General features: G+C 43.1%; 1 protein-coding gene across 5 annotated transcripts in view; it reads left to right on the forward strand.

The window, feature by feature from the left end:
• Nucleotides 1–15,818, forward strand: part of LOC110145984 (RNA-binding protein 4) — a 62,684-nt gene that overhangs the window by 21,971 nt on the left and 24,895 nt on the right. For 2 of the 5 annotated variants that reach the window (XM_020906541.2, XM_020906544.2), the window contains one exon: nt 1,417–1,833. The exons of the other annotated variants lie outside the window; for them this stretch is intronic. Coding sequence is in view for 1 of the 2 variants with exons in the window: in XM_020906544.2 (XP_020762203.1) it covers nt 1,417–1,436 (20 nt within the window). In the remaining variant the exon portion in view is untranslated. Of the gene's footprint in view, nt 1–1,416; nt 1,834–15,818 lie in introns of those variants that run through there. 5 annotated transcript variants of the gene reach the window in all.

Raw genomic sequence — 15,818 nt, forward strand, 5'->3', positions numbered from 1 at the left:
ACCTGCACAGTTAAAATCTGTAATTGTAGTTAATTGGTCATCACTGCTCAAGTTCCAGTTACTATGAAGACTGCCCTAATGGTATCATCTTAATCTTGAAGCAGTGTGTTTCTGACATTTCTGAAGTTATCCCCTGTGAGCTTTAGAGAAAAAACTTACTTGATGGTAAGTTGGGGTAGAGAGGAGGAGAAAAAGATCTTTAAATTTATGAAGTTAATTTCAACACGGAGTCTGGGGCATAGACTCAAATTCAACTTATCTGCTCAGTTCACATTCATTCTCTGAGCTGAATAGGATGCCCACTCCATTGCTTTATCTTTGAATCTGTTCTGTGAAAGCCTGTATACTGTCTAGTTTTTTAAGTTTTTCCCCCCCCCGCACTGTCCCTACAGTGTTAGATTTGACATCCTCTCCACCTCTTTAAGATACATAATAATGTAAATAGTGTATGTACCCCTGCCAGTTCTACTCTTCAGTAATGTTGAAATCCAAGGTTGGGAGCTTTGCCTTAAGCAGATCACTCCCTTCATCTAACCACGAGGTTTGGACAGTTAACACTCTTGAACTACCAGCTTGAGTCCTCTGGCTTTTTCCTATACAGTTTGAGCCTCATGATCCATTTGGCTCTACTTGACTGTATTCTCTTCTGACGCTTGCCAGCTTTGGGCTCTAGGTGTATGAGAATGCTGTTGTAGTTAGGGGTGTTTCACAACACCCTTTGTCTTGAGTAGCTCTCATTGTGGCCCAGACATTCCCATTGATCCATGATCCTGAGGTAACAGGATGGGTGGTACTACCACCTTTTCCCATTAGGTCAGAAGGTATGTGACTTGCCCAGGGTTTTGGGATAGGAAATAACTAGTGGAAAAGAAACTTGAGAGACTTGATGTTTAGCTTACACATGCTCTCCGGTACATTCTTTTATTCCCTAGGCAGAGTTGGATGCCCTCAGGTCTTACAACTTATTCAAACTGATGTTACTTTTTCCTAGACTTTAAATGGTTTTTAACTTGCAGTCCCAAGATGCAAACATTTTTTTTTTTCCAGAGAGCTAATTGGAACCTTTTCCTTTTTCCTGCCCTCTAATGACAGTTTGTAAATGTGGAAATTACCTTCTTTGAGGAATGCTGATATATTAACATCAAGAGAAATGCAGTGTCTTGTCTACTGTCATGAAAGAAAATTTGCCTTTTAATTGAGAGAAAAGAGCCCAATCTGGGGTTACTTGACCTTCCCAGTTACTCTGGCCTTCGGGCTCTTTTTCACTTTGAGAGATTGTTGTGATACTGTGGATGGATACAAGTAAATTTAAAAAGAGTGTCAAGTTACCATACTTTATAGATGTTCTTTGAAGGGTTAAGTGGAAACGCCCTTGTGAGCTTTGCTGTAAAGCCCCTGTATTTTGCTCTCTTTCAGGTGGGATGTGTGTGGGCTGAAATTCCGAGCTGCGGTTGTGCATGAGAATACACCCTTCGTGGTACCCCATCTCCGGGACGGCTCTGTGCGTTCAGTCCCTCAGGAAACGTGGACCTTAAAATTTATCTTGTAAAGTTCAGACCACCTCTTCCTTTCCTCTCTCCTGCCCATTTCCCATTTCTTCTGTCCTTCAATACTTCTGTAGCTTCCCATTATGTTCTTTTCTCCCAGCAGGCCTCATTGTGTGCAGAAACGGGTGGGGGTTGTGCTGTCACCCCACCTCCTGCTTCCAGTGGGTGTTTTGAGAGTGTCACCGCTCCTGAGTCTTTTCGACCCAAAGGCTTGTGGCGGGTTGACACATAGAGTTGAATCACTTTTTTCTTTCCGGTGAAATAAATGGTTTTTCAACTTAGGAAATGTGTGCTTTATTATAGAGAGAATTTATAGGTGCCAAAGGAAAGAGAAGGGGTTATGTAGAAGAACCCAGGCAGGCAGCCTTATTCCTTTAAAGACTTCTTCGCTTGATCACACCTTTGTTATAAAACCAAGGACCTACTAGCAATTTTGAAATGTGGGACTTTCCCATACTTGAGAAACAATCCTTATCCACCCCTTAGTACTACCATTCAAACCGCCCAGTCACTACATCTAGCTTGACTTATTTTCCGAGAAATAGGTCTAGGAAAAGGAAGGGTTTGAGGGACCAGGAGGTCAGCTTTCACTTCATGACATGGAAAATTAAGTTGTGGCTCCAAAAGCATTCTGCTTATTTTGTAGGTCAGCAAGTAAAGCTTTTGATGCCTTTGACCATCTGTATGTGTGTGCTTAGTCACTCAGTCGTGTCTGACTTTTTGTGACCACGTGGGCTGTTGCCCACCAGGCTTCCCTTTCCATGGAATTCTCCAGGCAAGAATACCTGAGTGGGTAGCCATTCCCTTTTTCAGGGGATCTTTCCAATCTAGTAATTGAACCCAGATCCTCCTGCCTGTGGACAGATTCCTTACCACTTGAGCTACCAGAGAAGCACAAAAAATGTATAGTTCTGCTGGAATCCAAAGAATACCTCAGTGGTCCCACTAGTACCTCATTGTCTTTATTTATTTTTTTAGTTCTACCACTTTATTGCTACCAACCCATCTCCCTCCACCCTCGTGCACACGTGCTCAGTCATGTAACCCCATGGACTTTTCCAGGCAAGAATATTGGAGTGGGTTGCCATTTCCTTCTCCAGCTCATTGTCTTTAGAATGATAGGCACCGAAGGACCCAGAAGTGAGCTTTAGATTAACAAGGATGGGTAGAGGGGGCAGGGTACAGGAAGAGCCGCTGCCTCTTAGATCTGTGCATCTATCATAATTGACTGTCTTGAAGATATTTTTTGTCTATACCTTCTTGCTCCAGTTTTAGCATAAATATAGTGGGGTTGTGTCTGGTTAGGGCATTTCCTAGCATCATTTGAAGAATCATGAGCACCTAACCGTGCCAAGCATTAAGGGCTTCCCTGGTGACTTAGTTGGTAAAGAATATGCCTGCAATGCTGAGGACCCCAGTTCAATCCCTAGTTGGGGAAGATCCCCTGGAGAAGGAAATGGCTACCCATTCCAGTATAGTTGCCCAGATCATTTCATGGACAGAAACCTGGCAGTCTACAGTCCATGGGGATCTCAGAGCTGGGCATGACTAAGTGACACATACTTCACTCTATGCCAGTCATTATGGTTTTAGGAAAGGTGAATTGTGGTACTGGGAGGTAAGAAAATGAGCTAATTTTTGATAACCTCAGACTTTCCTACTGGTTTCTAATTCATAGGAGGCTGAGATGGGAATAGCTGTAAGTACAACTTGTAACTTACTGGATGTTTGCTCACTGAAACCCTGGGAGAGGTGTCCTGTGTGTGTGTCTCCCAGCCACCATTCTATTGAATATGGAAGTTGTCTGGTGAGAAGAAAAGACAGCAGTTCCAGGAAAACTTGATGGAGTTGGGATTAAAGCTGTTAGCTCCTACAGATAAGTAACCGACAAAGAAGATTATTACATCTAGGCTAGGTCCTTTGCTTATTTGTCTTTTTATCTTCCCTGGCTGGGTTGGATTTCTGCCACTTGGAGGGTTTGCCTGCTTTGGTCTGCTGTTTTTTTCAAACATACCTCTTGGTCTGATGGGTGGGGTCGCAAACTTCAAAAGGTAGAAGCCAACTTTGTTGATTCAACAAATAAAACATTTTGCGTGATACTCTGAAAGGGACTGTTCTAGGTGTAGTTCTGGAGCTTGTGTTCTAAGAGTGTCAAGTAGGGAATTTTATTTATGTGGGAATGGTCAGTGAAGATGGCGATGTCACAGTGGAGTATAGGGGGTAATACAGTTTTGCATTATAAAGCGTGCTGTCTGGTTAAACTTGAAAAGGGAGTCTCTCCATTTGAGAGCACCATCTTCCTATAACAGACAAGTAGTTTTTCATGACTGAATCTGGGCTGGTTTACTGTTGTATTCCTACAGTGATTTTTTTTTTTTTTAAACCACTGTTAAATAAGGAAAGAAAAAAAACAGTGGAAAAAGACCCAAGTTCTGAAACCTTAAGCCTTTTGAAATGATTGAGTTTAACTTGCTGGTATTTCAGCATTACATTGTTTGAAATTATTTTTGTGTAAACTTTCAACCAAGTGTATCTGAGGTGAGGCCACATAGTCTGCTCTGTGTAAGTAACAAACTTACACTATCATTGCTTAGCCTCAGTAGTAGTACAATAGTTTTTTTAAAGTGAAGCTTTAATACACTGGCTTTCTGTAGCCTTTCACTTTTTTTGGGGGGGGGGGGTCCTGTGCCTTGTATCTTGTGGGATTTTTATTTCCTGCCCAGGAATTTAACCTGGGCCCTCAGGGGTGAAAGCACCAAGTCCTAACCACTGGACCACTAGGGAGCTCCCATCTAGCCTTCCACTTTTTATCCTGTTCAGTAAACTGCTTCGCATTCACCTGAGAGCTTTGCACTTCGTGATGTACTCACTGTTTGCCTACTATCTGTAAGTACCATGTGGAGAATACAAAGATGAATGGGTGCCTGTCCTAACTTCACCTGCACAGGCAGCTTTCTGCCTTGGCAATTCGGGTGTGCCAAGTGTGTACTTCATTGTGAGTTAGGTGGAGATGGAAGTGGCTACACTTCTGTTGCCACACATCTGACCCAGCCTGATTCTGGAGGTCAGAGGACTTAGGAATGCAGTTTTCAGGATGTTGATTTGGTGTCAGACTTAACTTTGTCTTAAAAGTCTTCCAGACACCCTCAGAATTGGGGTTGAATTGGGTGAATGCTTAATTAAACCGGGTTCCTTATTCCAGAGTGATGTCAGCAATAAGTTAAGACTCTAGGGGGATGGAATCATGAGAGGTAAACCATTTGCATTGTGGTATTACATTCTGGTGCAAATTCCTAAAGGTTACTTAGTACTAGAATTCTCCATGTGGTCTTGTGCTAGGATAAGTGGAATTCCCGGAAACAATGGCAGTGGGAATTCCCAACACTGCTCTTCTACTTGGGTTTGGAGAACAGTACTCTAGGTTGAAGCAGGAGAAGGTTGAGTTCTAGAATGGAATGACTCAGACTGAGTATAAAGCTTACTATATGAGGGACTCCCTGGTGGTCCAGTGGCCAAGAATATGTAAGTTCTCTGGCTGCAGGACATACCTTAGACTTACCAAGTTATGGGGCCACTATGTTGGCCTCAGCAGAAATCGTCCCCATGTTTCCTACTGGGTGGAAGACTTGCTGAACCTTAACCCAACTGGTTTTCTGTGATGGTTATGTAGGTCAAGCTATAGGTTTTTTTGTTTGTTTTTTTTTAAACCCCTGATTTCACTATTTGGCTTGGTATATGTAGACAGGCATTTCTACTGTTTGGTCCAGTTTTTCATCAGAGATTAACTCTTAGGTAGTTACTATAACTTTGGATTTTGAGTCTTGTTTAGAACCATACTGATTTGCTTTACCGAAGTAAAGAATGAAATATAAATAGTACCTGGGCATCCTCAAAAACCAGTCATAGATTAGTCAGAAAACAATTTCTTTAAGCAAATTTCTTTAGGTTTTAGTGTTGAATGTCTCTTAAGATAACATGGATAAGAAATCTGACTGGTAGTGTTTTCATCAAGGGGGAATGGGTAAAGCACCTCCATGGTGTACTAAAACACCAGTTGAAATGGAAGTGTGGGGAGGGGGTTTGTTTTGGTTTGCAGACAGCCCTTCAAAAATGCCATCCTTTTAATCTTTTGTAATTTATTTATTTTTTATTGTCAACTCAGCCATCTCTGTCTTTCCAGATTTCTTTCTTTACTATGCCAACCCTTTTGACTCATTGGAATTTAACAATCTATTGATTTTACTTTTCAGTGTCCTTCACCCTCTACTGTTTCACCTCTTTATGCAACTTGAAAACCGTGCCAGTCACTCTCACTTCTTTGCTGCACCATTTTTCTTGCAAGCCCCAAGGCTTTATTATACTTGGCTACACTTCCCAGGTTAAATACAGTTCATCTATTCATTTGTCTGACTGATGAGGCTGAAGGTTACTGGAGAAAAACAATCTCAGTGACTGCTTTCATTTTAAATAAATTATTACAAACCTTGTATCTTGTGTAGACCCATAATTCCGATTCTGCCAGCCAAAATTGGAAAATAGGTCCTTGGTCCATTTGCCTTCCCATTCAGTTCCTCTCCTCTCTTGCTTATTCATCTGATGAATGACCTACTTCATACCTTGCAGAAGAAACTGAAGCAGAATTAATTAGCACACCTACCCACTTTCCAGCATCCCAATTAACTGCATTTATCTAAGGTTGGTTGCTCTATGTATGCATTAGGGCCCATCCTCTTGCTCTTATAGTTCTTTTCCTCTTAGGTCATCCATTTTTCCTTATTAAGTCAATCCTATTTGCATTACAAACATTCTGTTATTCTAATTTTTTTTTTTCATTTTATTAGTTGGAGGCTAATTACTGTACAATATTGTAGTGGTTTTGCCATACATTGACATGAATCAGCCATGGATTTACATGTGTTCCCCATCCCGATCCCCCATCCCGATCCCCCCTCCCGCCTCCCTCTCCATCCTATCCCTCTCATTTTTAACATGTCTTCAATCCTCATCTCCTCTACAAAAAAAAATAATAAAAAATATCTTAGCTTTGTTTTCCCTGCTGGTTATCACCACTTTATTTCTTCACTTCCTTTTGTACAAAACTCAAAAATGTTTTATATGGTTTCTGTCCCTATGTAATGATTGCTTTTCATTTCCTCTTAAACTTTTAATCAGGCTTTCACCTCTACTGTTCCATAGGAATGTTGCTAGTGATTTCATGCTAAATCATGAAAGGATTTTTTTTTTTTTTGACTGAAGAAATTATATTTACTTTTTTCCAAAATGATTTTTTTTAAACTTAAAAGGTCAAGGCTCTGCTACTTGTCCATTATGGTTGTGTGCTGGTTTCTCCTCTTTGTTAGTCTCATCTCATCACCCAAGCTAATGCAGGCTCCACATTCTGGAACTTCCACTCCAGCCTGAGACAGTAAACATAGTAAATAAGCAAATAGTATGTTAGGAAATAAGAGCTTTGTATTAAAAAGGGTGGGGTTGAGTAAGGAGGATTGGGAGAGCTAGAGCAACGTGTATGTGTGCAGAATACTGACAAATTGAGATTTAAGCAGTTTTTAAGATTTAAGCAAGATTTAAGTCTTGAATGAGGCAGAAGTTGGCCAGACTGTCCTCCTGTATTCCAAGTAAAGAGAACAGCTTGAGCAAGGGCCTCAAGGTCAGATTGTGACAGAAAGGAGGCCAGAGGCAAGAGGGGTGGGGGAGGTAGAAGAAGTGAGACAGTTAATGATCATCTGAGGGGTCCTTTTGGCCTTTACTCTGAATGAAGTAGTCTTTCATTGTTCTTAAGCAGAGGAGTATCATGATGTGATGCACCTGGCTGAAAATGGTTGTAATGATGGTTCTACCCGCATTCAGTCTATCAGTCTTGGGTCTACTTCTTAGAATCCCCAGTAGTACTCTTGAGTCAGAGTCAGCATCCATCATCCCTCACCTGGATTTCCTAAGTTCTTTACTAAATAATGTGCCTCCTTCTACCATCCAGTTAACTTATCTACCATCTAGTTAATAAAACAGCCAGGTTGAGCCTTTTAAAATGGAAATCAGACACCATCACAGCTCAGCTCAACGCGCTCCCCATCTCAGGCCCTTTCCCCTTATCCACATTTTTCTAACCACATAGACTCTTCTTTCAGATCCTGTTCATAGAAGACTTTCCTGCCTCTCGGCCTTCTTTCTACCTGGAAGGACCTTCCCCTTGACCACTTTAGGGCTAATTTCTTACCTTCAGGTCTTAGGTTCAGGATCAAGCATTAGAGGGCCCTCCCCGACCCTGTTCTTCCCTACCATTGTGCCCAGTTTGTATATTTTGCAGTAGTTATCTCACTTTCTTTGCTTACTCATTTATTGAATATTTGCCTCACAGAATGGTAAGTTAGGGGGATAGGAAACTGCCCTGGTGCCTGGCAACAGTGCCTGACATGTAAACAGGCATTTAATAATAAATGTGTATGTGTGGGCTTTCCAGGTGGCTCAGTGATAAAGAATCTGCCTGCCAATGCAGAAGACACAGGAGATGCAGGTTTGATGCCTGGGTTGAGATGACCCCCTGGAGGAGGAAATGGCAACCCACTCTGGTATTCTTACCTGGGAAATTCCTATGAACAGAGTCTGGTGGGCTGCAGTCCATGGGGTTGCAAAGAGTTGGATGTGACTGAGCACACACTCATAGACCTGTATATGTATAAGCTTGCATCTGAATGATGTGGTCCTCTTGGGAATATACTATCCTCTGTTCTTGTCCCCATTCATTCATTGCCTTAGCAGTCACCAGTCATTCAGGAAACTGAGTGCCAGCATCGGACCAGACTCGGGCAGGACCAGAGGATTGCTGGATGGCCCCTGTCAGGGTTGGTGGTATGCCCCATCCCATAAGTCAGCAAAGACAGAAATGGTGAAACTGGTAACTTAGGAAAGCCCTTTAGCTTTGAGAGCTGATGAACCCTCAGGGCAGAGCTTGAGCAGGTTAGTGTTTGGGTCCCACAGCTGGGCAAGAAAGCTGGAGCTGGAATCCCTAAAGACTGAAGAGGAAGTGATGACTACTCTCCCTGTAGTTCCCTTCATGGATAGGGTGGAATGTCTCTTTTGCTTGCACACATCACAGTTCTCTGTGATAATAACCAATTGAGTGCTTTGCATTTACTCCAAACAACTCTGTAAGAGGAAGCTTATTATGAGGCAACAGTCTCAGAGAGGTTAAGTAGCAAGCCTAGGACTATAGAAAGAGCTTGGATTTAAGTTCTGGCAATCCAGCTGTGGACCCTGAATTTCAGCCGTTAAGTCTCATCAGAGCGTCCAGAGCCCTGTGGCAGTGTTGAGCTCCTTTCTCAGGCGCACTCAGGGTTCTGTCTTCCCTGCAGTGTTCCAGACCTTTGAGCCTCTTCCAGCCAGCTCTGCATCTGCCCGTCTTGAACTTGGTTCACCTTGTCCAGTATGGTATGGTTCCTGGTGAGGGGGGGGGGGGGGGGCACATATGGCAGCAGTGGCCTGGTCTCTGGATTGTTGGCCAGTTGCTCTGCTTAAGGATGTTGGCGCAAATGCCTCATTGTGTCCCTATGGAAAAGCACAAACGTGGACACATGATTCACAAACACGGCCACTGAAGCGAACTACTGGCTGTGCCCCAACTTGGAGGAAATATAATGGTACTTAGGGTGGGAGGGTCTTTTCCCTTAACAACTCATTTTCCTAATTCTCATAGCCATTGTCCTTCCTCTAGGATACCAGAGCCAAGGGGGGCAGGGCCACTGGAAGTCTAGTTCACCTTGCCCAGTACAGAGGGAACTGTCCCCCTCACCACACCCCCTTCCATATAGGGTAGATCTGAGTCTAGCCTTAGGGCTGCTGGTGCCTTTGCCAGCTGTTCCTCTTCATTTCAGTAGTTTCTTTCTTTGGCTTTCTGCTGTGGTGAACAAGCAGTAGGTATTGGGGGTCTTTTTTCCTCACTGTTGTATGTGGGGGAGGGTGTTTTTTATTTTATTGAGTTTTGGTTGCACTAGGTCTTTGCTGCTGTGTGAGGGCTTTATCTAGTTGCAGCAAGTGGGGGCTGCTATCTTGTAGTGCTCAGGCTTCCTCACTGTGGTGGCTTCTCTTGTTGGGGAACACAGGCTCTGGGGCACCTGGGCTTTGGTAGTTGTGGTGCACAGGTTGGTTGCCCCTCAGCATGTGGGATCTTCCCCGACCAGGGATCAAACCCATGTCTCCTACATTGGCAGATGGACTGTTATCCACTGGACCACCAGGGAAGTCCTATTTAACCTTTTAAACTGTGCATACATGGTGTGTGTGCTAAGTCACTTCAATTGTGTCCGACTCTGTGACACTATGGACTGTGACCTGCCAATCTCCGCTGTCTATAGAATTCTCCAGGCAGGAATACTGGAGTGGGTTGCCATGCCCTCCTCCAGGGGATCTTTCTGACCCAGGGATTGAACCTAAGTCTCCTGTGGCTCTTGCCTTACAGGCAGGTTCTTTACCACTGAGCCACTGAAGAAGCCCCTTTTAAAACCATACTTGCTTTAATTACTACCTCATTGGGTTCTTGTGGGTTAGCAGAGATGATGGATGAGTCATTAAACCTGGGCTACTGCAGTTTAAATTCGGCCTGGATCCTCAAAGGACCTGCAAATCTAAGATACTACTATTTGAAATCATCCTGCCAGACCTTTCCCTCTTCCTTTGTGGGTTCCTGGGACTGTAATTTCTTGCTCTTCAGTTCTCTTGGTAATAGAAATAACCCTGATCTTTTTTTTTTTTTTAACCCTGATCTTAATAAAGCCTTGAGAAGGATTCTTCTGACAAAACTGACAACTCTTCCTATGAATGTATTTTTGTCTTCCTCCTCCCAGATGTCCCAGAGACACTTCATCTCTGAGGCTCAGATTTGTGAGCCAAAGACCATGAGGCCAATCTTGGGCTAGTTGCTTCCCTTTTCTGAGCTACTTTGCAGCCAGGAAAACTTTTCCTGCCCTTGGACAATCTCTGAGCAGTGCATTGAGTGCCCAGAGGGCCTTATATCTTTTATGCCACACTGTCTAACTTCATTGTGTGGCCGGAAGTTAGAGGAAAGGGTAGATCTGAGTCTGCCCCAGGCATGAAAGGTGGGGCTTGGGCTGCAGTAGTCTAGGCTTTTGCCAAGTTGGAGCTGTGGCTCAATAGTTTATCTCTCCCACCACCCTAGGAATAAAACCCAGGGGGTTCCGAGACACCATCTGAGGGGACTCTGCATGCTTTTCTCCGGCTGTAGTATTTCAGTTAGTGTGGGGTTTCTTTTGCCTTGTACTTGAAGTACCTTAGGGTGCTGCTGTTATGGCTGGGCCATGCTTGAGTGGTGCCCAGAACCTCCACCTCAGATAGCTGACTGCTCAGGAAGAAATTTATGGAAACGGAAGGCCTTGGGTACTATCGTTCCTTTTTCTTTTCTCCAAACTGGGCTAGGGATGTGTTCTCAGCCTTCATCCCTCACAAACATTTCACTTGCTTTGTGGACTCCTGACGAGTATATTTTCATTTCAAAGGAAAGAAATATTCTTAAAGTCTTAAAGCACAAAGAATAAGCTATAGAGTTTTGGTCAGTCAGTTCAGTCACTCAGTTATGTCCAACTCTTTGCAACCCCATGGGACTGCAGCATGCCAGGCTTCCCTGTCCATCACCAACTCCTGGAGCTTGCTCAAACTCATGTCCATTGAGTCGGTGATGCCATCCAGTTGTCTCATCCTCTGTAGTCCCCTTCTCCTGCCTTCAATCTTTCCCAGCATCAGGGTCTTTTTCAATGAGTCAGTTCTTCACATCAGGTGGCCAAAGTATTAGAGCTTCAGCTTCATCATCAGTCCTTCCAATGAATATTCAGAACTGATTTCCTTTAGGACTGACTGGTTTGATCCCTTTGCAGTCCAAGGGGCTCTCAAGAGTCTTCCCCAACACCACAGTTCAGAAGCATCAATTCTTTGGTGCTCAGCTTTCTTTGTGGTCCAACTCTCACATACATACGTGACCACTGGAAAAACCATGCTTTGACTAGATGGCATTTGTCAGCAAAGTAATGTCCCAGCTTTTGAATATACTGTCTAGGTTGGTCATAGCTTTTTTCCAAGGAGCAATCATCTTTTAATTTCATGGCTGCAGTTTTCTGCAGTGATATTGGAGCCTAAGAAAATAGTCTATCACTGTTTCTATTGTTTCCCCATCTATTTGCCATGAAGTGATGGGACCGGATGCCTTGACCTTAGTTTTTTGAATGTTGAGTTTTAAGCCAGCTTTTTCACTTTCATCAAGACACTCTTTAGTTCCTCTTCCCTTTCTGCCATAAGGTGGTGTCATCTGCATATCTGAGGTAATTGATATTTCTCCCGGCAATCTCGATTCCAACTTGTGCTTCATCCAGCCCAGCATTTCACATGATGTACTCTGCATATAAGTTAAATAAGCAAATAAATAAATAAGCAGGGTGACAGTATACAACCTTGACGTATTCCTTTCCCAATTTGGAACCAGTCTGTTGTTCCATGTCTGGTTTGTTGCTTCTTGACCTGCATACAAATTTCTCAGTAGGCAGGTAAGGTAGTCTGGTACTCCCATCTCTTAAAGAATTTTCCACAGTTTGTTGTGATCCACACAGTCAAAGGCTTTGGCAGAGTCAATAAAGCAGAAAGTAGATGTTTTTCTGTAAGTCTCTTGCTTTTTCGATGATCCAATGGATGCTGGCAATTTGATCCCTGGTTCCTCTGCCTTTTCTAAACCCAGCTTGAACATCTGGAAGTTCTCGGTTCACGTTCTGTTGAAGTCTCACTTGGAGAATTTTGAGCATTATTTTGCTGGCATGTGAGATGAGTCAGAGTTTTGTTGGTAGAATCGCACACATAATTCTTCTCTGAACTCTCACAATGCTGTTACATTTCTTATAGCAATTACCATTATAGTCATACTTTCTGCTCTCCTAAGATCTCTGAGACTGACCTCATCTCCCTTGCCCCTCAGCACTCAGTGGTGCCTGGTGTAAAACCTTGAGGTAGGGCCTGGCCTGCAGCAGGTGCTCAGTGGTGGCAGAGTGGGAGCGGCACAGCCCATCCATGGTAAAGGCTTATCAGTCGTCCTCAGGGATTTAAACCCTGTGCCCTGCAACTGTGTATGAGTGGTTATTTTTCTGTGAGGTAGTTTTTCTTCCTTTAAAACAAAACATGAACTCTGTTGGCTTCATGATTTGGTGAGAGATCTCTATCATGTATCAGGCAAATCTCGCTATTCTCTTTTAAAATTTTAAAAAATATTTTAAAATTTAGATGATTCTTTAAATTCTTTAGTGCTTTACAGTTTTCAAAAGATTCACACAATTTCATATAATACTATAACTCCCCCCCCCCACCCCTATGCTGCCCCTCCCACTTCTGTCTCCCTACTGGTAACCACCAGTTGGCTTCTCTGTATCTGTAAGCCTTTCTTGTTTTAGTCATTAGTTGTAGTTTTAGATTCAACATGTAAGTGATATCATACAGTATTTGTTTTCTAACTTATTTCACTTAGCATGACAGTGAAGTGAAAGTGTTAGTCACTGTTGTGTCTGACTGTGCAACCCAATGGACTATAGGCTCCTCTGTCCATGGAATTCTCCAGGCAAGAATACTGGAGTGGGTAGCCATTCCTTTCTCCAGGGGATCTTCCTCCTGATCCAGGGGTCGAACCCAGGTTCCCTGCACTGCAGGCAGATTCATTTTCTGAGCCACTAGGGAAGGCCTCACATAGTATAAAGTTCATCTATTTTGCTGCAAATGGCAAAATCTGCTCTTTCTTATGGCTGAGTAGTAGTATAGGAATACCACCATCTACACACACACACTCCACACATCACCTTTGTCCATCCATCTCTTGATGGACACAGGTTGCTTTCATCCCTTGGTATAACTGTAGATAATGCTGTTGTGAACATTGAAGTATAATGCTATTCCCTTTTATTCCTGTCCAATCATAGTGATCTTTCATGAAAAATGAATCTGATCCTGTTATCCTCAAACTTAAAGCCCTTTTATAGCTTCCAGTTAGTTTTTCCCCCCTTAGCCAGACTTTATTTGAATGTTTGCAACTATGACTATACACAATTTTTTTTTCACGTCTAACAGCTTTATTGAGATGTAATTTTACATGCCGTACAAGTTACCCATTTAAAAAGCATTTATTTGGCTTCGTCAGGTCTTAGTTGCAGCATGTCAGATCTTCGTTGCATCATGCAGGGGCTTTTCATTGTGGTGCATACGCTTTCCAGTAGTGGTGACTGGGCTCAGCAGTTGCAGCACCATGAGCTTAGTTGCTCCAGGACTTGGGGGAATCTTAGTTCCCTGACCAGGGATCGAACCCATATCCTCTGAAGTCCCCAATTCACCCATTTAATAATAATTCAGTGGCTCTTAGTATATACACAAAGCTGTACATGCATCCTCATAATTTATTCTAGAGCACATGCACATTACTCCACAAAGAAATCTTGCTCATTTTGGCTGTCCACCCCCACCCCCGTCTGCCCGCCCCCAACACACACCCTTCTCTAGGCCGAGGCAACCACTCATCTACTTACTATCCCTGTGATAGTAAGATGAGTGGGCTTCCCTGATAGCTCAGTTGGTAAAGAATCTGCCTGCAACGCAGGAGACCCCAGGTCGATTCCTGGGTCAGGAAGATCCCCTGAAGGGATAGGCTACCCACTCCAGTATTCTTGGGCTTCCCTTGTGGCTCAGTTGGTAAAGAATTTGCCCACAATGTGGGAGACCTGGGTTTGATCCCTGGGTTGGGAAGATCTCCTAGAGAAGGGAAAGGCTACCCATTCCAGTAATCTGGCCTGGAGAATTCCATGGACCATGTAAGTCCATGGGGTTGCAAAAAGTCAGATGTGACTGAGCTACTTTCACTATTCTGTAGATTTACATATTTTGGGTATCTCACGTGCATAGCATCATACAGCATGTGGTCTTTTTGTGTCTGGTGTCTTTTAATTAGCATGTTTTCAGCATCATCCATGTTGTAGCATATATTAGTACTTCATTCTGTTATTAGATGATATTCCATTATATGGATGTATCACATTGTACTTATTCATCAGTTGACAAATATTTGGATAGTATTCACAACTCAGTTTTTAAAAATATGCAGACTTGAACCAGACACTTTATCGAAGAAAATATACAAATGATCAGTAAGTACAAGAAAAGGTGCTCAGTATCATTAGTCATTGTTGTTGTTCTTTAGTCACTACGTCTCTCTTATGGCCCTATGGACTGTAGCCCACCAGGCTCCTCTGTCCTTGAATTTCCCAGGCAAGAATACTGGATTCAGTTGCTATTTCCTTCTCCAGTTTCCAGTTAAAGATGAAATTTCCTAACACAGCCCACAAGGCTCTCATAACTGTGCTGGACTTACCTCTTCAGATTTCTGTTATACAGACTTTGCTTCCTAATGGCCACCACGCTTTTCCTGACCAGGGGCCTTCACATATGCGGTTTCCTCAACTTGAACAGCAATCTCCCCCCTCCACCCAGCTCCTAGTCAGCCACTATTTACATGTTTCCAAAGCACCCTGTACTCATCCCTCCGCAGTGCTTACAGCAAACATACATAGCGAGTTTGCTTCTCATCTAGGAATCACATCTCATTCATCATCAAAATCCTGGTTTGGAATTCAAATCACTGATGAATCAATTCAGGAACTTTTAGTGTGAGAGGCCTTGTGGCACTTTAAAATGGTCTATAATGAGAATTTGGTCTTGGTAGATAAAAGGAATTATGTACCCCCACATGGAGTTTCTAAACTGAGGTTTAGAAATACACCTGTTTGTTTCAATAGTCCTCTTATGTTGTCTGAAGACGAACCCCTTTCCAGTGTCATCTGTTTTGGAGAGAGTGAAAGGATTTTTCTAAGGGAAAAGTATTTTATATGATTCTTCGAGGCTTTTTCTCCTTTACCTTTGTTTTGGCTACAACATGCAGCATGCAGGATCTTAGTTCCCCAACCAGGGATCAAACCTGAGTCCCCTGCAGTACAGGCATGGCGGCTTAACCACTGGACCAGCAGGGAAGTCCACCCTTCACATTTAAACTGTGCTGCGCAACACAGTAACCACCAGTCACATGAAGCTAATGAAAGACTCCAGTTTCTCAGCTTCACTGGGCACACTTCAAGTACTTTTAATAGCCACATGTATCTAGTACCTATAAATTGGACCACAGCTATAGAACATGTTCAACAATGCTAAAAGTTTTACTAGGCAGTGCTGATG

This window comes from Odocoileus virginianus, chromosome 28, assembly GCF_023699985.2.
Source record: "Odocoileus virginianus isolate 20LAN1187 ecotype Illinois chromosome 28, Ovbor_1.2, whole genome shotgun sequence".
NCBI classification, from domain to species: domain Eukaryota; kingdom Metazoa; phylum Chordata; class Mammalia; order Artiodactyla; family Cervidae; genus Odocoileus; species Odocoileus virginianus.